The sequence below is a fragment of the Pyxicephalus adspersus genome, chromosome 8 (genome assembly GCF_032062135.1).
Source record: "Pyxicephalus adspersus chromosome 8, UCB_Pads_2.0, whole genome shotgun sequence".
In the NCBI taxonomy this organism is placed as follows: domain Eukaryota; kingdom Metazoa; phylum Chordata; class Amphibia; order Anura; family Pyxicephalidae; genus Pyxicephalus; species Pyxicephalus adspersus.
This window is the reverse complement of record NC_092865.1, coordinates 74,346,679-74,368,836: the sequence shown is the minus strand read 5'-3', so window position 1 is coordinate 74,368,836 and position 22,158 is coordinate 74,346,679. Positions and strand designations below refer to the sequence as shown.

Below are 22,158 nucleotides of genomic sequence, written 5' to 3'. Positions count from 1 at the left end.
CTTGATCATTGAAGGTGACTTTAATGTACCATTAGTGCCACAAATCGATACCTCTCCAGAGAGATCTGCAGTGCCCATGGGAGCCCTGCTTACAATCAAGCGCCTTTGGCAAAAGCTGGGTGTGATGGATGTTTGACGAATTTTATACCCCACTTGAAGAGACTTTAGTTTTTTCTCTTATGCTCACAATACGTATAGTCGCATAGACTATTTCCTAATTGGCAAAGCAACTAAAAGCCCGCATTGGCTTGAGATGACACCCCTATACATTTAGAGCTGGGCCATCCTCTTTGACAGGGGTCTCAGGGCTTCTGGAGGCTTACTGATTGGCTTCTAAGTGACTCAGTATGTGGTGCAGAAGTAGAAAACGCCAAATGGATGTTACATCTGGTTCATGAACATGACACCACACATCCACTTACTCAATGGGAAGCCATTAAATGTGTGTTCAATGGGATACTTATCAAGTATGGTGCTTGTTTGAAAAGGCTAGAACCTCCCAGAGTATGCCTCTCCTCACTAAAATAGTGGAATTGGAATCTATCCAAAGGCGCGATCTGTCACCATGCACCCTCATAGAAGTCTCCAATGCCAGACGGCAACTGCTGCATATTTTAAGCTCACAAACGATCGTAGCATGTGAGAAAGCCAAACGGCACTATTATGAGTTTGCCAACATATGCAGTAGACACTTAGCATGAACAGTTCATCCTAGACCCCCAAAAATCTCCACCCCATCCATTAATTTTAAGGGGCTACAGGTGCATGGCAACAGACACTGCTAGTGAGTTTGAATCAGTCTATGCCAAGTTGTCGAACCTCTCTCAAACTCTTCCCACTCACACCACGAAGTACTATCAGGAGCATATGTCTCTCTAAAACCAAGAAACGGCTATACCAACATTAAGCCGTGCCACATTCAAGGCATACCCCTCATACCTGAGGAATTCCTTAGTGCTATCAAATGAAATTAAAGAAAGGGACTTACCTACATATTTGGTGGGCCTGTCCGTTTTTGCAACAATACTGGCAAGACATTTTTTTGGCCCGCTTGGACTTTTTTGCCAAGAAACTACAACCCAACACCAAAGAATGGGTTACTATCCCTAATCCCTACACCCCCTGACCTTCCACAAAAAAACCTTGCTATATCACCTATTGGCAGCTGCCCGTCAACTCATCCCTCCCTTTTAGAAACAATCAACACCCCACACTCTTGCCCTGTGGGTCAATGATATAATAAGAATAAAGAAAATTAGGGCTTTTGATAATGACCGCTCTGCCGCACACACTTAACTGGTCATAAAAGTTACACCCCCCCCCCCAACCTCTACCAACCTGACCCCCCAACCTCTACCTCCCTCCTCCCTAAACCTTCACTTCCCCCTTTTTTTTGGCCTCTTAACTACTCACAATGATACCCCTAAGAGGTTATCCCATAAAATAAATGCTTTGACTGACAAGGTGGGTGGTTGTTAGTACTATTCTGTATTACACGAGTTACACTATTTTCAGATGCCTACTTTCACCTTTTCCTTTTTTCTAAGCAAAGGATATTTATTAAGATTGGACTTTATGGGACACAAGGACTCTGATACTATGCTATTGTTTATAATATTGTTTCTCCATTACTATTACATTTTACATTTGGTACATGGCAAAATATTCCCTTTTCATCCACCCTTTCTTATCTTGTAGTTGTATTCAAATCTTTACACCTTTTTTATGTTTGTTCTGTATTTTTTGTAAAAATAAATAAAAATACAAGTTAAAAAAAAAACCCACAAGAACCCTCAAACAAAACAAGAACTTTCACTTTATGAATGAAGTCAAGACAAGACAATACACACATTAAAAACAGTTATTATTATACTTGTGTAGCTACTGTTTCTATGTGGCCCTAAATGTACTTTCCAGTGTGGTAGAAAACACAGAAGTGGAAAACACATTTTTTTTGGTTGCAAAAAAAACAAAAAAAAAAATTATATTAGTAGGTCACAAAGCATAATCCTATACTTCATGAAAACACTTTAAATGAACCACTGATACAATGCTAATACTGTCCTGGGAAGAATGGTTAAAAGATTTTGGACTGATTAACATGTATCTTTAAAACAGAAACATACTGTGAAAGAAAGGCCTCAGCCAATTTTTGTTTCAAAGAAGTACAAAAACTGTGGGTTATGGGAGGGCATTGATGGCTTCATTTTGTGGCCAATGCTTCTTTCATTTCACCTTGTGCCAAATCTTGCATGATAAAGGTATATTTTCCAAAGTCAGAGTCGCTGGGTTCCAGAAGCTTGTCTTCACGAGCTTTGGAGACCTTCAATTGCAAAAACTGTCTTCGTTCGTGCCATTCTGCCAATTCATCCTTTCCATGAGCAAATGGACAATTGTTTTCATTGGGACAACTTTGCATCCCCTCAAACCTGTTGATAATATAAATAAAATGTATGTAAACTGAACAAAAAATAAGTTAGCTAGCTTTACTACTCAAAGGAATGCCAATATCTCATAACTGAAAAATAAAATTACTAGAGGTAAGAACCAGAATTCCACTAATAAAGGTTTAAAAGATTCTTTTTTCTAACATTAAAGTTATATTTAAATCCAAAAGCGGTAATCCCGAGGCACACTCGGTGGAATTGCCAGGGAATCTAGAACTCCCTCCTGGTTCCCACATTCCAGTGGCATCCTCTAGCGCTGCCCAGCATCTGCTTCCCCTGGCGATCTCGGGCATCGCCAGGCTACACAGATGCCAGCCTGCATCTGCGTCCCGGCGTGTGAAGGTTGGGGACGCAAGACCAGGGGAAGCAGATGCCGGGCATCTGGTCGCGAGCCTTAGGCTGGAAGGCGGGAACGTTGGGCAGGAAGGTGGGAAATTTTAAATAATAAGTATGTACCGCTTTTACATTTAAAAATACTCATTCATACCGCCAGGGAGGTTAAACCACACTGCACAATACCTACTGTTAAAGAGACCTTTTCAAAGTCACTAAGATCCTTATGTTTGCCTATTTTTCACCACCCCTTATCAGGTGCCATTGAAACATAGTTACATAGTGAGTCAGGTTGAAAACAGATATAAGGCTATCAAGTTCAACCACTAGGAAAATAAATATATCCCAGATAAAAACACTAAAAAAATCCTTGATCCAGAGGAAGGCAATTAAGGCCCTGGTTCAATTTGCTACAACAGGGGAAAAATATTCGTACCTGATTCCATGAGGCAATTGGATGTTCCCTGGATCAACAGTCTCTGTTATCTTTACTTTAAAGCTTTAAGACCCAGTTATATTCTGTGCTTCTGGAAAAGCATTCATCTTTTTCTTAACCTCCCTAGAGCTATGAATACTAAGTATTTTTAAATGTAAAAGCGGTACATTTAAAAATACTTATAGTTTTTTAAATTTACCGCCTCCCAGCCACAAACTCACGAGCAGATGCCCGGCCGGCACCTGCTTCCCCTGGCCTCGCGTCCCGAACCGTTCACACACTGGGGAAGCATATGCCGGCCTGGCATCACCTGGTTACACAGATGCCCGCATCACCTGGTTACACAGATGCCCGCATCGCCAGGGCAAGAAGATGTCGGGCATCACTGGAGGATGCCACAGAAACCGCTGGAAGACGCCGCTGGAACGTGGGAACCAGGTAGGACTTTTAGACTCCATGGCAATTCCACCCTGAGTATTGCTTGGGGTTACCGCTTTCGGTATGGAAAATTCAGCCCGAGTCTCACTTGGGATTACTGCCAAAGAGATTAAAGCAATCTATAGTCGTTGCTGAAACTACTTCCTGAGGAAGCCTATTCCACATTTTTACATACCTTACAGTGAAGAATCCCTTCCTTATCCGGAGCTTAAACTTCTTTTCCTCCAGGCGCAAAGAGTGCCCTTTTGTTCTTTGTAATGATCTCAAAGTGAATAATTGGCAGGATAGTTCTCTATATGGACCACTTGTATATTTATGCAGGGTGATCATAAATGTCCCTTCTAAAGGAAGAATAGGTTCAGTTCAGGTAATCTCTCCTCATAGCTGAGCTCCTCCATTCCTTTTATTAGTTTCCTTTTTGTGAACTGGTGCCCAAAACTGGACTGCATATTCCATATGTGGTCTGACCAATGCTTTGTACAGGGGCAGGATTATTTCTCAATCTCTGCAGTCTACTCCTCTTTTAATATAAGAAAGTACTTTACTAGCTTTATATATTGCAGCTTGGCATTGCATGCTGTTATTAAGTCTCTAATCTACCAGAACCCCCAAGATCCTTTTCCATTTCTGATTCCCCCAAATGTACCCCCCCTAGACACTATGAAGCATGTATGTTGTTAGCCCCCAAGTGCATAACTTTACATTTATCTATATTAAATGTAATTTGCCACTTGGTTGCCCAATCAAAAAGTACATCCAGATCTGCTTGTATATTACAGACATCCTTTATGGACCAAATTCCATTACATACTTTGGTGTAATCTGCAAACACAGAAATGGTACTTTAAATCTCAAACTCTATATAAATTTTAAAGAAGCAGAAGAAATAACAAAAACCAAATCGGAAGTGCACATAATAACACAGTGTAAAAAAAAAATGTAAATCAAACAAAACCTAGAAAACAAAAATTAAATATGCAAAACATAAGTGGGTGACTTAGCCTTTCAGTACCCATCTAATAGTTTTAGGCTGTGAGCCGTATGAAACTAAGCGCCTACACCAATTATAATCTTCATGTATAATTGGTGTACAAATCACACAGTATCTATTACAGAGACAGGTGTTCTAGCCTAAATCCAGACTGCAGAAAATAAGCATTTTCAACAGGTGCAAAAACAGGGACTTTCCACATTCAAGCAAATTGTACACACGCTAGATAATTGCTAATCAAGACAATCACAATTATTTGTCCTGGACAACAATTATCTAGTAAGTGTTTAGCAGTCCTGACATTATTTCAAGATCCTCCACTGCAGATCAATCAGAACAAGCTAGGGGTGACTGCTAAAATACCAATGGAGTTCTCCACAGAACGTAACAGAACTGTTTATGCAGAGTTCATTCCTTCTACTGTCACTTGAAACCATCACAAAAGATTGATTCAGAGACAGAAATTAGCCATCTGTTCACAGTTAAACATCTACCCTTCTGAGCTTGGTTGCTGTCTCATTGAATCTTCCACATCTAAAAACTATACTTGAGAAGGTCCAGCTGTTCAAAACCCTGAATCTTCGGATATTATGAAACTTTAAGGTAGATTTATTTACAAATAAGCATTAGAAGGTTACTGGAACACTCACCTCTCACACAACTTAAACTCCCCTCCAGGAAAGCGATACGTCCAGGGACTGTCCTCATTTTCCAGGGTGAACACACGGTCCTTATGCTTCTCTGACTGAATGTGTTTCTGCCACTGCTTTTCACTATTGCTGTTTTTTCCACAGAGATAGCAGTGGAAGCCGGCCTTTTAGGAACATTCAAATACAGATTAAACAGTGTAAAGTCTACAGAAAATATTGTTTGCTAATTTACTTAAAGCACCTGAAAGAGCAGAATATATTACCATGAGATCAGCATAATCTGTTGGCATTAAAATTTGTTTTTCAGTATCTTTCTGGACTCCTGCTCTTGGCATTCCAGGCTTTTCTGCTGTGGTGTTGCTCTTTTTACTCAAGTCAAAAAGTTGCTGCAGATCCAGCACTGACGGGGATATAACCATAAATAAAATTGTAAAATGATGCAAAACAATTCACAAGAAATGGCAGGAAGAAAAAAAATATGACATTTGCAAGGTCTTTAGGGTAGAATTAAGATCTCAACACAATATCGATCTCTCTGGTAAAGTAAATAAAACTAGAAATAAATGCAAAGGTTTTTGTCATTTTAATTTAACTACATCCTATAGTTTTACTTTTCCAAAAGTTTTAAAACTCTTTGCTACGTCTTTCTTTGCAGTGCCTCATAGAAAGTTCCAGTTAGTAATAATATTAGGTATATAGTATATGATGGTCCGGGAATGGGGGGGGGGGGGGGGGGGAGAGGAGATAGGAAAAGTATTGGTGGGAGTGGGAATGTTCCCTGTTGTCCCTAGGGGATTTAAGGTGTGTACAGTTGGTCCTCCCTCTTTGGTAAACACAATTCAGAGAATAATAGGGAGCACAGAGAGAGAACAAAGAAAGAGGTTCGAGGCTCAAAAGTATTGTGACACACTATGAATGTATTAATACATCTTAACTTCATACTTAACAAAGTCAAACAAATACATATAATTGTTAGTATGTTGTATTTCTCTTGCCTAGTTCTGTTAAAAGGAATCACAGAAGTAGGAACATTGGTTCAGGTTCACAAAACATATTATGTTTTAAATTATTTCTCGGCAGTCATTTCCTCTCAAGCCTCCAACCCACGCAACCTCTTCTCTACAATTGACTCCCTCATAAACCCCACACCTGCTCCCCCCACAACATCCTTCACTTTCTGCTCATTTAAAAGAGCGCTCAAAACCCATTTTTTCAAACTTGCCTACCTGGCTTCTTCTGTCATTTGAAACCACCACTACTTCCCACCACTACATATCTCCCATCCTATTGTGTGTGAAATTCCCCCACCTACCAGATTGTAAGCTCTTCAGGGCAGGGTCCTCTCCTCTTGTATCACTGTCTGTATTAGTCTGTCATTTGCAATCCCTATTTAATGTACAGTGCTGCGTAATGTGTTGGCGCTATATAAATCCTGTTTATTAATAATAATAATAATAATAATAATATTAATAATAATGTTTGTCTTGCCTAGTTCTGTTCTAAATCACAGAAATAGGATAGTTCACCAGACATAATATTGCTCTTTTGGTATACTTATCAATTGCTTTTCATCTTTTTATAGATTTAACCCTACCAGGAATTAATGATATCTTTCACCAATAGTTTTATTAGGTTCCGTATTGAACTCATCTCAGGTGTGCCATCTTGTGGACAACTAATATATTGCATTGTCTTACCATTTTCTGATAATAAATACCTTCTTTCTATCATTGAAATATTTGCTTTTTCATAGAACATTACCAATTCCTATTATTTTGAGCTAAGAAATTAACATTTAATAACTTACACTAACTACTATACAGTCAAAGTAATTTTAATTATTTTGATTTGACAATGTCAGTTCATAATATGAATTTTAGTGGTTTCTTATTAGGAATCTATCTATTTTAGAGCTTATCCAACCTACTTACCTGCTATCTAAAACTCTGGTCCTTGATGTGAGTTCAGCCTCTGATGTTTCATCCCATCATTAGCATTATCTACCGGGTCAATATATCAAGTGAGTTATCGCTTGCAAATAAGAATCTAACATTATGTTTTTCCAGTGATGGTTTATAGTATGTGTACTTACCATTATTATTATTAAACAGGATTTATATAGCGCCAACATATTACGCACCCATTAAATGGGGGTTGCAAATGACAGACTAATACAGACAGCGATACAGGAGGAGAGGACCCTGCCCCGAAGAGCTTACAATTTTTTGAATTTATTGAATTGTAGAGTCTTGTTGTACCCTGAGGAAGCCCATTATTCTATAATGCTATACATTGCTAGAGATTGTGTAATATGTACAGTAAACACAAAAGATTCTCCCTCATTGTGTTTACATGATTTATGTATATGGTTATGTTTGTAGGATTATTTTATCTAGTTTTAGTCAGGCTTGCCATAAAAAGACCCTAATTTTTCAATCCTTTCCTTGTCCATTTATACAGGGTGATAATATCCCCCCTTAAACATCTCTTCTCAAAGGGAGAATAGATTCAGTTCAGCTAATCTCTCCTCATAGCGGAGTTCCTCTATTCCTTTTATTAGTTTAGTTGCCCTTCTCTGCACTCTCTCCAATTCCACAATATCCTTTTGTGAACTGTTGCCCAAAACTGTACTTTATATTCAAGACGTGGTTTGACCAATGGTTTGTACAGGGGCAGGATTATGTCTCCATCTTTGCAGCTACATAGTAAGTCAGGTTGAAAAAAGACATCAGTACATCAAGTTCAACCACTAGGGAAATAAAACATATCCCAGATACAAAACCCTATGGACATAGCTGATCCAGGGAAAGGCAAAAAAAAACCCTGGCAATATTTGCTCGAACAGGGGAAAAAAATTCCTTCCTGATTCCATGAGGCAATTGGATGTTCCCTTGATCAATAGTCTCGGTTATCTTTACTGTAAAGCTGTATACCCAGTTATATTCTGTGCTTTAAGAAACAGCTGGATGATCTCTAGAAACAATTTATAGTAGTTGCTGAAACTACTTCCCGAGAGAGACTATTCCCCATTTTCACAGACCTTACAGTAAAGAATCCCTTCCTTATCCAGGGATTAAACTACTTTTCCTCCAGAGGCAAAGAGCACCCTCTTGTTCTTTGTAAGGGTATTAAAGTGAATAGTTGGGAAGAGAGTTCTTTATATGGATCATTTATAATATTTTTGATCATATTCCCCCTTATACGTCTCAAGGGAGAAAAGAGTCTCCAAGATCCCACCAATGCTTTGCACAGTCTATTCCTCTTTATTACAAAAAAATAGCATGTATGTTGTTAGCCCCCAAGTGCATAACTTTATATTTCTCAATGATAAATGATATTTGCCACTTGGTTGCCCAATCAAACAGTACATCCAGGCCTGCTTGTAGATTATAGGCCTTCTGTATGGACCTAATTCCATTCCATAGTTTGGTGCCATCTGCAAACACAGAAATGGTACATTTAATCCCAAACTCTCTATCATTTATAAAGATGTTAAACAGTAAAAGGTCCTAACACTGAACCCTGGGGTACATCACTAATAACCTTAGACAATTTTGAGTATGAATCATTATTAACTACTCTCTGGATGCTGTCTTTAACCCAGTTCTCTATCCATTTACAGATTGGCTTTTCTAAGTCTATTGACTCTAACCTACACATTAACTGTCTGTGGGGTCCTGTGTCAAAGGCTTTGGCAAAGTCCAAGTACACTTTATGAACTGCTACTCCATTGTCTACCTGTTTACTTAATTCCTCATTGAAGGAGAGTAAATTTGTTTGACAACTTCAGTTTTTCAGGAATCCATGTGGACTATCACTTTTAGTATTAATTTCTAGTGGAAATGCCTCCATGTGGTTCTTTATGAAACTCTCTAGGACCTTTCCTACTTTGGACCTTAAACTTACCAGTCTGTGGTTACTTCTTTGTCTCCCGTACACATTGCAGGCTCCCATTGGAGTGGGCGGGTTCTGGCATCATGACGTCACTCTGGGGGAAGTTTCTTCCCCTTTGAGTGACACATGCCTCCCCGTGCATTCGCAGTCTGGAATCCATGAAATTAGTGGTTTGTGACAACCAAAAGGTTGGCGACCACTGCTTTAAAGGGCCTACATGCTCAAATCTAATCTTTTTGCTATTAAAATAATGTGGGAGGGTTTCTTGCTTTCCTTTGCAATCTGTCTTTCACTTTGACGTTTTTGCAAATTTTATCTTCTATTGATATCTTTTTTTTTTACTCTTTATTTTTTCAAATCATGAAGGTGATCCTTCATTTTTATATTTTTGGAATGCCCTTTTCTTGTTATATTTTTGGAATGCCCTTTTTTGTTCTTTTTTAACATCAGCTGTGAGCCACATAAGTTTAAGAGGCTAAAATAAACCCTATTACCCCCATTGAGATATATTTTTCAGTGTGTTTGTGTACAACAGACTTGAAACATTCCAATTCCTGTTCTGTGTTCTTTGAGGTCACAGAGAGCCGCCCCTAATAATGGAAAATTTGCTGTCTTAAAATTAAATCTTTTTATCTTTCCTGTTTTTGCTTCCTGTATACAGCGTACATTAAATAAAATCGTATTATGGTCACTGCTACCCAAAATTCTATTTTACACATTGGTTATAAGCTCTGCATTGTTAGAAAAAAACTAGGTCCAGCAGAGTATCATTTCTAATTGGGGCTTCTATAAACTGTATCTTAAAATTATCTTGTATTAAATTCATAAATTCAGCGATAACGAATCTCATAGTTTGACTCACTGCTTAATGTGACCATGTTTGCACCAGTCTAGTGGTCTAGCTACATGTGATGCTGTATGGTAAAGCACAGGATCAGGAAACGCCGCATCTCCTTGAGATAAATTCCTGACAAAATTTCAATAGTAAGGGTTTGGGAACATTGACTGGAAGGGTTTATAGTAAATAAAGTAGTCTAGGAATGATATTCATTTTGAGTATGTTGCATCTTCCCAACCATGAAAGGGCCATTTGTTTCCATCGTTGTAGGTCTTTGAGTATGGAATTGAGCAGATGGATGTAATTTATGTCAACAGCTTCCTGTGACCTTGAGAATTCCTATGTAGCTCCTGTGATCCTGGTGACCTATTGTGCTTCAGTAACTTTTTATGCTCCTATGTTCCCACTTACCTTCCTTTTGCTTCATGGGTACTCAACTCCTGCCTGTTCCTGACTTATTCTGCTCACTGTTGTCAAGACTTTGAATCTGGTAAAAATCCTGGTACAAATTAAAAGTTATTTGCTTCCTACAAAGCCATCCTCGGCCAATTAAAAAGCACTAACCTTTGTTCTCCTTCATATATGTCCAGATGTCTTTCTCCTCTGTGCTGTGGGCAAAAGTGCAGTTCCCAATGTACTGGCACTTCTTTGCATTTTGCACATGGACACAGATCTGTGTAAAAGAGAGGGAACAATTAGTGTCTCAATATATGATATTTTGAAGGCATATCAGACTAACAAACTACTAACAATTAATATGCTTTTATAGTATTATTTTATTACTACAGTAGACTCTGGACTATCTGGCCTACTGTGGCGGAAGGGCAGGCCAGATAACAAAAAAGCCGGATAGGCTGGAGTTCCATAAATACAGTATTCATTCCACAGGCCAGCACTCTGCACCTCGCACTGGTCGACAACCAACACACAACCAGAGAAGTGAAGAGCAGGGCACAGCAGCATGGTGGGGGAAATCCGGCCCCCCGCTCGTCTCAACTTCTGTCATGCAGAAGGACCGCAGCAGGCCTTGTGTCTATACAAAATGAGGTACAAGTTATATTTCTTGAATAATATTACTGTAGCTAATGCCCTCATGGCAAATACTGTCCAAAAGAAAAAAAACATGTACATGTGAAACTGGCCACCATTATAGTTGACATTTACCAATGCAATCATATAATATCTTACACACCAGTAGTATAGTCTTCAAAACAGCAACAGAGAAAATACACAATTGCTTTAAATATATGCGAGATGCCTTAAAGCCTTACATGTTATGGGACAAAAAAAAATGATTATGGACAGTCAGTTAAAGAATATCATGCCACTGCATATTTTGAAGTAGAACTTGTTGCACCTAAAGATTGTTTTTTATATATATATATATATATATATATATATATATATATATATATATATATATATATATATATAGTACCCAGTATTCCCATAGTTATATGTACATTGTAGTGGATATCCTAATAGTCAGACTGAATAGTAAGTAGCATTAAACAAGGAATGCAGGGCTAGGAATGTGATGTTTAAGCATTAAACCTGTTTTATCTTTAAACTGGCCTCTGGCCCTCCTAGGGGGGTCTCTAATTCCAGGACTTCACAGAAGTAACAAAAGGTAATAAATACCAATACAGGGTTTGGTTTGTCAAGGAACAATAAACAAACAGATGATAAAACAGATCACCAGTAGGGCCTTTAAAGGGCAGTAAATCCATCAAGCCTGAGTCAGCAGAAGATGGATGCATAATTGAACAGATGGGCTGGGGTGATGACCCAGCTAGACCTTTATGGACCCCTAAACTTAGATTCCAGCTAGAGATTTAAATTTGGTTGGGAGGCCCATCAAATTACATTAACCAATCCCAATCCAGTGGGGTGTGTGGAAATTGATGGTCATCGTACAGAACACACCCACTAACCAATCCAAGAGTCCCCAACGTTACCTAATGGGACTTAACTATATAGAAGAGCTGGGATAATAACAGGGATTTCCTAGGGAATCAGTGTCCTTTGGTACCCATCGACATCTTTACAGGTAGCTATAAGACATTCCTGAATGCATTCCTATATTGTCTATTATATGTCTATGTTATAATTGTTATATTGTTTTGCTGTATTGAGTACAATGGTTAGTAAACCATTGATAGATTACCATAGGGGGTTTACTACTAATAACCTTATTTCCATGTGCTGTATTTATCATTGATTGAAGTCCCTATATCTGTATATCAAACAATATTGCTGTGTACTTTATGTTTCACCTTGTTTTCTTAACCCCCCTAGCGGTAATCCCGAGCGTGACTAGGGGTGGATTTTACTAGCAAAAAGCGGTAATCCCGAGTCACACTCAATGTAACTTTAGAGGCCCCCCTTACCTTTGCTGATGGTCGCTCTGTGAAGCCGAAGTGCCAGTCCGTCGGGGGGTGTGGCGAGCAGGAAATTTAAAAGCAGAATCTGGAGTAATCAGCTGGCTCCACCCCCGAATTTGCTATTGCTGCTTGCATCTCCTGGAAGATGCGATGCACAATGCAGAGGATCTGCATTGTGCTTTGCATCTCCCTGGGGATGCAGAGCAGCAGCAGCGTCGGGGTGCGGTGGGGCGGGACGCATCACCCGGGAGGATGTGACATCTTCCGGGTGATGAGAGTGGTGATGTATTGGGGGTGTGGCCGGGCGGGAAATTTAAAAGCAGATTACAATATAATCTGCTTTTAAATATGTTTTATAGTAAAAAAAACACTATACAACATACAATAAAAATAAAAGTACATTTTTAATTTTATATTTTATTTTAAATTACATTGTTGTCTATTTCATTATTTTTTAAAATGTGTATAATTATGTATTATAATCTAATGTATGATTACAATATAATAAATAAATATAATTATCATACCCGGGAGTTAATCCTAAGAATTACAGGTCCACAATATAAACAAAAATTTCTATGCAAAAAAATTAGGATCACTTTTTGCATCAAAAAACTAACAGAATTAGAACGCTAGGGGGTTAATTAAACTGTTTGAGTGACTAGCTATCATTTGTGCACGAACCTTCTTTTATTGAATGTCTATATGCATTGATAGGGGATATAACATCCATATTTATGAAGATAAATATTCCAAATCAACAGAACTGATTTTTTTCCTTTTACCGTTAACCTAGCTCACATGTGCAGCAGAACCCCAATTTGGTTACTTGCATGTTTTTTTTTCAAGAAGTTTTAGCAGACACACATTTTGACAGGCAGCTAGAAACTGGCCAGTAATTTGCTTTTGTTGATGAAAACCTGCAGTTGGATAAACTCTCAATAAATAATAGACGACAGATAATAGGCATTGTAAAATTGGCCAACAAGTTTTAATAAAGGGACACTGGCTGAAAAAACTGGACAGAGGTTTTACAACAAAAATGTAAAGGCTGCAAACGAAACAGCATTGTAAAATTGTTCAGCAGCAAGATAATTTTAAACTGCAAGGCTAGGTTCAAATTTACTAGAGAAAGAGCACAAGCTGGAGCTTTACTACAAGAATTGAGATACTGTAAATGACACAGTAGTGTAAAAGTGGCCAGCTGTAAAACATTTTACTAAAGGATAATAGGTCTAATCTGTATGTCTAACTTTTATTTTGTTTATGAGTATAGGGTGTGAAGTCAACGTGAGTAATTTAATGTGAGGTGGTTTAGATGCACACAGATTTTGAGCATCACAAACCTAAATGCCCATGCTTGTTTCAAACCCTGAGAAGCAAGCAATGACAGGCAGCCAAACCCTGAGAAGCAAGCAATGACAGGCAGCCACATTTGGGAAAGGCGCCCAATGACAGGCAGCCACATTTGGGGAAAGGCGCCCAATGACAGGCAGCCACATTTGGGGAAAGGCGCCCAATGACAGGCAGCCGCCCAATGACAGGCAGCCACATTGGGGGAAAAGCGCCCAATGACAGGCAGCCACATTGGGGGAAAAGCGCCCAATGACAGGCAGCCACATTGGGGGAAGAGCGCCCAATGACAGGCAGCCACAATGGGAGAAAAGCGCCCAATGACAGGCAGCCACATTTGGGAAAAGCACCCAATGACAGGCAGCCACATTTGGGAAAAGCACCCAATGACAGGCCATATTTGCATATCTGTCTGTGTATTCTAGAAAGGGCAGACATCAGTGCAGTCCTCTATAATCGTGCACAGCTAGCCAATGTGAATTGTTTTTGCCACCGCTAGTTTGGGACAGACAAAATTTATTAAAAGGGTTTTATTAAAATATGCCTGTTTTTCTCATATTATGACCAAATGACACTACAGTAATTACTTCCAGCTATATATATTTTCCCACATTGTGATTGTTGTTGAGCAAGCATTGTTAATCCCAGCAATTATTTTCAGTTACACAATGGCAATTTTCTTTCCTCATAAAATTTGTCATAAAATTTGTCTGTTTTGTCATATGGTTACTGTTTAACAATTACAATAAATACTTGAGTAGAAACCAACATTTGTTATATAAAAGTAAATGTCAACAAAAACAACCTTTGTTTGTACTTAACCCAATCTGAAAAATTTGAATTTTTTCATAGGTATTAAGATTTTTTACATAAGTATAAATAAATAGATGAACACTGGGTTTAATGTGCCTTTAGGTTAATGCAACCCGAGCTACTATTTTAGGGAACTGCATAAAAATTAGAATTTAACTAAAGAAAGCAATAGAAAATCTGTGAAAACCATGCCGTTCTCACCTCATATTGCTGTGGAAAGGAGCGAATAGATGGAAGGGGTCGGATGGGAACCCACTTTTTTTTGGACTTCGACATCAAAAGCAGTACACGTTTATCATTTGTCCAGCTGCCGAAAACACATAAATGAGAGATACATATTTTATAATAGATATTTAGGAGTAAAAACCTTTAAACATATATTACAGATCAATTGTTTTCAAATTTTAGGGTAACTTCTGCACAATGGCAATGTAAATTTTCGAACTTGCCTTGCCTACAGTCATGATGCATGCTGTGGTCCCTGAAATAATACCAGTTAAACCGAAAAGGACAGCCATAACATGTGGGTTGGTAAAATGTTAAGCATGCCGTCTAAATTGACAGAGCTCTCACTCGCTGGACTAGTTGCTCAAGCACTATGAAAAGAATTAAGGAAGAAAAGTGTGAACAATGCACATATGTAATATGCAGAAGCAAAAGGGGACTGGAGCACAGAACAAAGCAGCAGCAGACATGGGTAAGAATCCACATCTCCTCCACCGAATCTCCTTTGGCACAAAAAATTTACACATGTCAGACAAAATAGGATGACTGCTATTAGTGGCCCCATTTCAACCTACACTCAGCCAGATAAAAATCCTTTAGCATATTAATATAATTTCAGGTCTGAAGCAAAACTTTGGGAGAAATTGGCAGGGGCTATTCTTTAGTTCACTATAATCTAGGTAAAGAACCCCCATTTCTCACTGCATATGCTTTGAATTTGATAAAGGTATATCATTGGCAACAGTCCTACAAACATGGATAATTTTCTGCAAATTTTAGTCAGGCTCCCATGGAAAACAAGTGAAAGTAATATATTAACTAATTATTTTATTAATTTTCAAAACTCATCCACAAAAGGCCCATATAGCCTAATCAGTGGATGTTTGTATATCAGTGGTAGTTCTCTGTAAATATTAAAGGCATGAGGTTGAGAGAGATATTTTAAATGTTTCTGTGCTTCTTGACCATAACAAGAAAAGTAATCTTTTAGCTGGACTGCTGTAGAGAAGCTGTGGATGCCAGTTTACTAATAAAATAGTAATAAGTAATTAGGAGTATTATCAAACTTTTAGATACAAAAACTTTGAGTGGTGCTACTAAATTTTGGCTCTAGGTAATCGTATTAAAGCTTAACAGAACAACCACACTACAACAGTCAAACAAAAACAAAAAATTACAATTTAAATCCCTACGATACCTACTGAACTTACTAAGACCAACTTAGGAGGAAAGCAATTAACCAGCCAACATAACCATGTACTGTGGGAGTAAACCAGAAGAAATAAAAGGCAACACAAAACAGGTGCAGGTTGTGCCCTGAAAGAGAGTATAGAGAAAATCCAGAGTACAAGACAAGGGTACAAACACTAAGTAACTATGCCATCTGCACTGATTACATTTTTATGCATTTGTGAAAAGGCTGTTTCATATACCTGTGTCTTGCTTTGGCTGTACAGTATTTACCATCTCGATCTGCTTCTATCTCTCTCCCATTCCGCAAACATTGTCCACAGACAAACTTCATCTTCATGTCCAGTGGTTTAGGGCAGGACTACAAAAGCAATTATAACAAATTAAGAGAAAAGAATACATTGGAGATTGCTAGTGTGTGCACATAATTGACTACAAAAACAAAAGATTTTTATTTCAAAAGAAACCTATAAAAACATTACTCCCAGAAATTATTTGCAGCCAGGTGGGGGAAAGCTGTAGTGGGTAAGTAAGATGAAAAAAAATTAGTGTTCCCACTTGTTTATGCCATAGGTATACAGTGACCTTTATAATTGTGTATGCTTTTTACAATCCCTCTATAGCTTGTCCCAACATTCCAATATCTGCCCCCTTAGTTTACATATACACGCTGGATTTTTGTCTGAAAGATCCTTTCCAAATGACTGAAAGATGAATGAATGAGTGTCGTTCTGCTCTATGGAGAGGGGAGGGGGAGAACTAGTGAGTGGCACCCTGCTGCGTTCTCTACTCCATTGCAGTGCTTGGTCTTCTGCTGTTCATGGATCTGCCAAGACGGCCTCTGTATATGTCAGATTCTTGTCCAAGATGAGCCCTGCGGCTCGTATCCCCCCAGGATCATCCGACGTGCGCACATAGGCTTAGTAGGTCACATTTTCCTATTTTATATATTTTGGCCCAGTTGTCCATTGCCCATTTATTTTATCCCCACTTCCCAATGTTCCATGTTTTGTAAAGAGTGTAATTACTTGTACTAGTGTAATAGTTCACATTAGGAGAAAAATCTGGCATTTACCGTTCCCGGGTGCCTACTGCCAAGCTTTTTCAGGCATTTGACAGTGGCTGCTAAAAATAACAAACCTGTGCATTTTTTAATTTAAAAAATCTTGCAAAACAGGGATAAGTGATCTCAATTCAAGTCTATGGAGATGGCTGGGGCAGCATGTAGCATCTGTTTTAATGTTAGCATGAAGTTTAAGTAGTAGAGCTAATTAAAAACCACCTGCAAAACTTTGAATTGAAAACGGAGTTAGACCTTATACAGCATATAATCTAGTATACCAAAACCCTACCAATGGGTAGCAGATAGTTAATGATCTGAACTTTAAGCTCTGTGACCCCCACTATCTCCATGATGATAGCTTCATGTAAAAGGTAAAAGAAAACTTTCAGTGAGAGGAGCAGCTTGTCAGCTCAACTGCAGCGTAATGGGAGTAAATACAATATGTCAGCCGGATGGCTACTGAAAAGTGCTGTACCCAGCTAAAAGAGGGGGAGGAGACAACTGAGCTATATCATGCAAAATAATACTCCCACTTTACAGTAAGCACCAAGAAAACACCATCTACCTTCCCAAACTGGAATCACAACTCACAGACCAATCTAAATCAGAATTAGGGGTGGTTTTTAATTTAGATATAAAAATCCATATAAAAAATACATTTTGGTAAACTACACAGCAGTCAAAGTAAATTATCCATGCATAAATACAGAAACACTGATATATACAGTGAAGAAAAGAAGTATTTGATCCCCTGCTGATTTTGTACGTTCGCCCTCTAACAAAGAAATGTCTAGTCTATAACTGTAATGGTAGGTTTATTGTAGGAGTGGGAGACTAGCAACAAAAGAACCCCCAAAAACCCAACGCCCAAACGTCAAAGCTTGTAATGAGTGAAATAAGTGTTTGAACTCCTATAAATCAGCAAGTCTTAACTGTATGCAGGTAATGAGCGGAGATTAGGAGCACCCTCTGTAAGGGAGACCTCCTAATCAAAGCTTGTTACAGTAACTGTATAAAAGACACCTATCCACAGAATCATTTAGATTCAAAACTAGCCACTGAGCACTGGGTTTTTGCAGGTTCCTTTATTGTTATTTTGTCTCTCACACCTACAATAAACCTACCATTACAATTATAGACTGGTCATTACTTTGTCAGAGGGCAAACATACAAAATCAGCAGGGGATCAAATACTTCTTTCCCTCACTGTAGAGTGCCTAAAATTTGTATATTTTTGCAGCCACTCAGTAAATGCCAGATTTTTCTCCTCAATCATTTATCAGTTTTCAAATCTGGGCTCCATCAAAGATTCCTGCTTTTAAATTTTTCAGTACTCAATTCAGGGAAGATTCTACAAATGTCTTTGAAGCAATCACCATCCTTGTTCAGAGCTCTAACAAATTGCCTATTTAAACCCAACTTTATGTGTAGTGGAGGGAGAATGATTTTTTTCTTTGTCAACCATTGGCTCGTTAATGGCCAGGTCATTTTTTTGCTCTGGAGGCCAAATCCTGCTTTGCTCTACTAACCCACAAGCAGATGAAACATGGGTATTTTGTGTATCCACTTTGATGTCAAAGTAGGAAGTTCACCATTTTTAAATCAACATGATAGCAAAGCTTTTGTAAGACCATTTTAAAATTTTCATTCAAATCTTCTTTAAGTTTTGTTGAGTGACCAATTGGAATTGATGCATAGCAGTTGCCATTATAAAGTAAATTAGATTTCAAACTTCGAGTGGAACGGTCTTCACTGAAATATGGTACGAGTGTCACCTCTCTTGTCCTATAAACCGTTATTTTAACTTCCGGTCCCAGACAGTTCTTTTCTTTTAGCCTGGATGCTAAAAGTTCAGATGCTTGTTTTGAGGAGAACTGCTGGTTTGATGAAACACTTCCTTCATATTCACTTCCACTGCTAACTCCTGGATTACACACCAAACCCTGTATATCCTCTCAGATACAGGATATATATGTCAGATACAGGAATATCAGGGAGGGTACTGAACACTATTATGGGAACATTAGCACCATGCAGCACAGGTCGACTTGCTGATTCCAAATCAGGATACTCCCACTTGTTTTTCTTGTAACAATTGAAAGCTTTTACATTCACAGCTCAAAAAAAACAGTCATTATGATGATTTTTAGGCTGTCGCCATACCATTGGTACACCAAATTTCAAACTTTTCAGTTTTCCATTTTTCCACTGACGTAGACACTCTACACAAGTTTTGCATACCATATGGGGAGCCCAATACTTTATCTTGGTCCCCCAGTTCAATACCAAAATATGCAAAATATGCTTGTTTCACAAATCTTGTAATGTTTCTTCTGTTTTTGCTGAGAATAATAACCACAAATGTAGCAAAATATATTAGGGTCAATTAAACAACTTTTTTAAAAAAAAGAAAATGTATGAATAAAAAGAAGGCAAATGAAAGTTTTATGAAAATATTGCTTCATTTATATTATAAAAAATAAAACATCGGTACAAATAAAGATTGAGAGTAATATGCTGTGGTAAAATTTGTTGTTGGTAAAATCGTCTATTGCGACTCCTGTATCACAAGAACTAGAGCCAATTCAATGAAACTGATGTCATTTCTGGATTCAGCAGACCTGAAATACACTAAATATATTGAAAAATCCTTGGGAAGTAAAAACATTTTTTTTTTGTGGAGCTGTAATCAAAACAAACAATAACATAACATTCAAAATATGCAAATAAAAATAACCCCCGACCCCATAGCAAGCAAGAAACAAAGGGACCAAAATCCCCACACCCCCTCAAGAAAAAAATGGTATTAGTTTAAACTGGGAAGTAGTAAAATGTGATGGGCAAATTTTAAGAAGCGCTTCCGCTGGCTTTTTAGGAAACAAACAGCTTAATATCATATATATACCTATCCAATATTGTCTTAGGACAATCCCACCAAATGTGCAGTAAAGTACCTTGTGTGGATCCATGGAAACACTTATCAGATAAAAGAGGTGACAACTTATGCAAGCGATAAGGCACCATGTACCAATGCATGAGCAGCTTATAGGTAAATTCTTTTGAAGATGCATTTACACTACAATGAGCTGTTAATTCTCAGATTTGTACCCAATCTCCCTGTTCCAGGTAAATGTTTAGATCAGCTTACCATTTATCGACATAAATCATAGATAAAGATTGTATTTTGGACAACAAACAATCATAGAAAATTTAAATTAGTTTTTTTGCATAAAGTTCTTTTAACCACCTGAGCGTTACACTGAGGTCTAGATTTCTGTACCAAAAGTGATCCACTGTTTTTCATGAAATTTTTTTTTTAAATTGTAGACCTGTAACTTACAGAAATATGTCCGAACAAGGGTTCTAGTAGATATTATGAATATAAAATATGTATTTACTTTTATTTATTTATTTTTTTTTGTATTGGATTGGATACGCAAGTTTGTATCCAATCAAATACAAAATATAAATTTGAATTTCCAAGTTATTTACTTTTATTTTAGTTTTTTTTATTTTTTGTATTGGATTGGATACAGGAGTTTGTATTCAATCCAATACAAAATGACAGTTTGAATTTAGCAATTACACACTTTGTATTTATTTGAATTATTTTGTATTGGATTCAATACAGGAGTTTGTATTGAATCCAATACAAAATGAATGAATGAGTTTCTATTTGAATTTCCCACACACGCGCCGACGTCATCACGCACGCAGGGAGGAGCCGTACGGTTTTTTTTCTCCGCCGGACGGCTTCTCCCTGCAGAGATCATCCGGCGCTGGACGAACACGGACGTGGACCATCAGCGGGACCAGGTAAGATGCCGGCCGGTATCTTTTGTTCAGCCGGCCGGGATCTTGTGTTCGGCCGGCCGGGCGGCGGAACGCAAGATGCCGGGCAGCGGAACACAAGATACCGGCCGGCATCTTACCGGTCCCGCTGGCACCCGACGCTGGAGATCGACGGACGACGATGGACGGAGGACGACGCTGGAATGGGAAAACGACGCTGGAATCCTTACCTCCATGGTCCCGCTGGATGTGCACAGCGGGACCATGGAGGTAAGGATGTGACAAAATTACGGGGTTAACCATCCTAGCCATTTTTTTTTGCCCGTACGAAGGTCGGGCATACCGGCTAGGTGGTTAAACAGGTTATTTTAAAAATAGACATATTAGTTGGAATAGGCACCAGACTGCCATTCATTTTAACGTAATGGCTAATTTGGAGATAGTCAATTGTCAAAGGTTCAATAGTGAGAGCGAAGAGGAGTGGTGAAAGAGGACACCCTTGATGAGTGCCTCTGGCTATAGCAAAATATGATGTTCTAAAGCCCATTCATTGTGCATAAGCTTTAGGTGAATCAAAGTGCTTTGGTCATTATATGAAAATTAGGGCAAAATCCCCATTGTTCAAATGTTTTTTTTATATCCAAACGTAAAAGGAATGCCAGTATCTTTCTGGTTTTTGCAATATAATTTACATTAATTATTCTACAAGTGTTATCATTTGCTTGTCTATTGGGCTTAAAAACCCACTTGGTCAGGTGATATAAATGTCTTAATTGCCAAAATAGAAGATAATAATTTGGCATTTAGGTTTAGCAAAGAAATAGGTTTAAAATTAGACCACGCGGTATTATCAGGTTTTGGAATCATACACACAGCAGCATCTAAACGGTCACTACCCAATCTACCACCCTCTCTAACTGAATTAAACAATCGCACAAGATATGGTGTCAGTTCAATGACACACCTTTTATAGTAGGATGCTGTAAAACCATTAGGCCTAGGCTTTTTATTAACTTTAAGAGCTTTGATAGCTATTTTCAATTCAGAGGCTGTTATCTGTGCTTTCAATTTGTCATACAGACTTTTAGAGATAACAGGTAGTTGTACTTCACTAAAGAATGATTATAATTGGGCCATTTGAGGGTCAGAGGGCGATTGATACAACCTAATAAGGTTTTCAGAAAATGTATTAAAAATATTTATTAGGATAAGAGCAGCGTCCTCTAGATCTCTACATATCTTTATTGGCTTAAATTGTCTGTTAGTTTTTTTCAGTCTATTCGCTAATATCGTATGTTGTTTATCACTGT

At 38.2% G+C, this 22,158-nt stretch overlaps 1 protein-coding gene across 5 annotated transcripts in view; it reads right to left on the bottom strand.

Moving 5' to 3' along the window:
- Nucleotides 1-1,798: 1,798 nt before the first annotated feature.
- Nucleotides 1,799-22,158, bottom strand: part of ZC3H7B (zinc finger CCCH-type containing 7B) — a 65,945-nt gene continuing 45,585 nt past the window's right edge. For 3 of the 5 annotated variants that reach the window (XM_072421164.1, XM_072421168.1, XM_072421165.1), the window contains 6 exons: nucleotides 16,236-16,354; nucleotides 14,779-14,884; nucleotides 10,592-10,700; nucleotides 5,559-5,695; nucleotides 5,296-5,459; nucleotides 1,799-2,429 (listed from right to left, as the gene is read on the bottom strand). In XM_072421164.1, coding sequence (XP_072277265.1) covers nucleotides 2,204-2,429; nucleotides 5,296-5,459; nucleotides 5,559-5,695; nucleotides 10,592-10,700; nucleotides 14,779-14,884; nucleotides 16,236-16,354 — 861 coding nt within the window. In that variant the 3' untranslated portion in view covers nucleotides 1,799-2,203. Of the gene's footprint in view, nucleotides 2,430-5,295; nucleotides 5,460-5,558; nucleotides 5,696-6,690; nucleotides 8,732-10,591; nucleotides 10,701-14,778; nucleotides 14,885-15,030; nucleotides 15,174-16,235; nucleotides 16,355-22,158 lie in introns of those variants that run through there. The other 2 variants (XM_072421166.1, XM_072421167.1) reach the window with 2 other exon arrangements.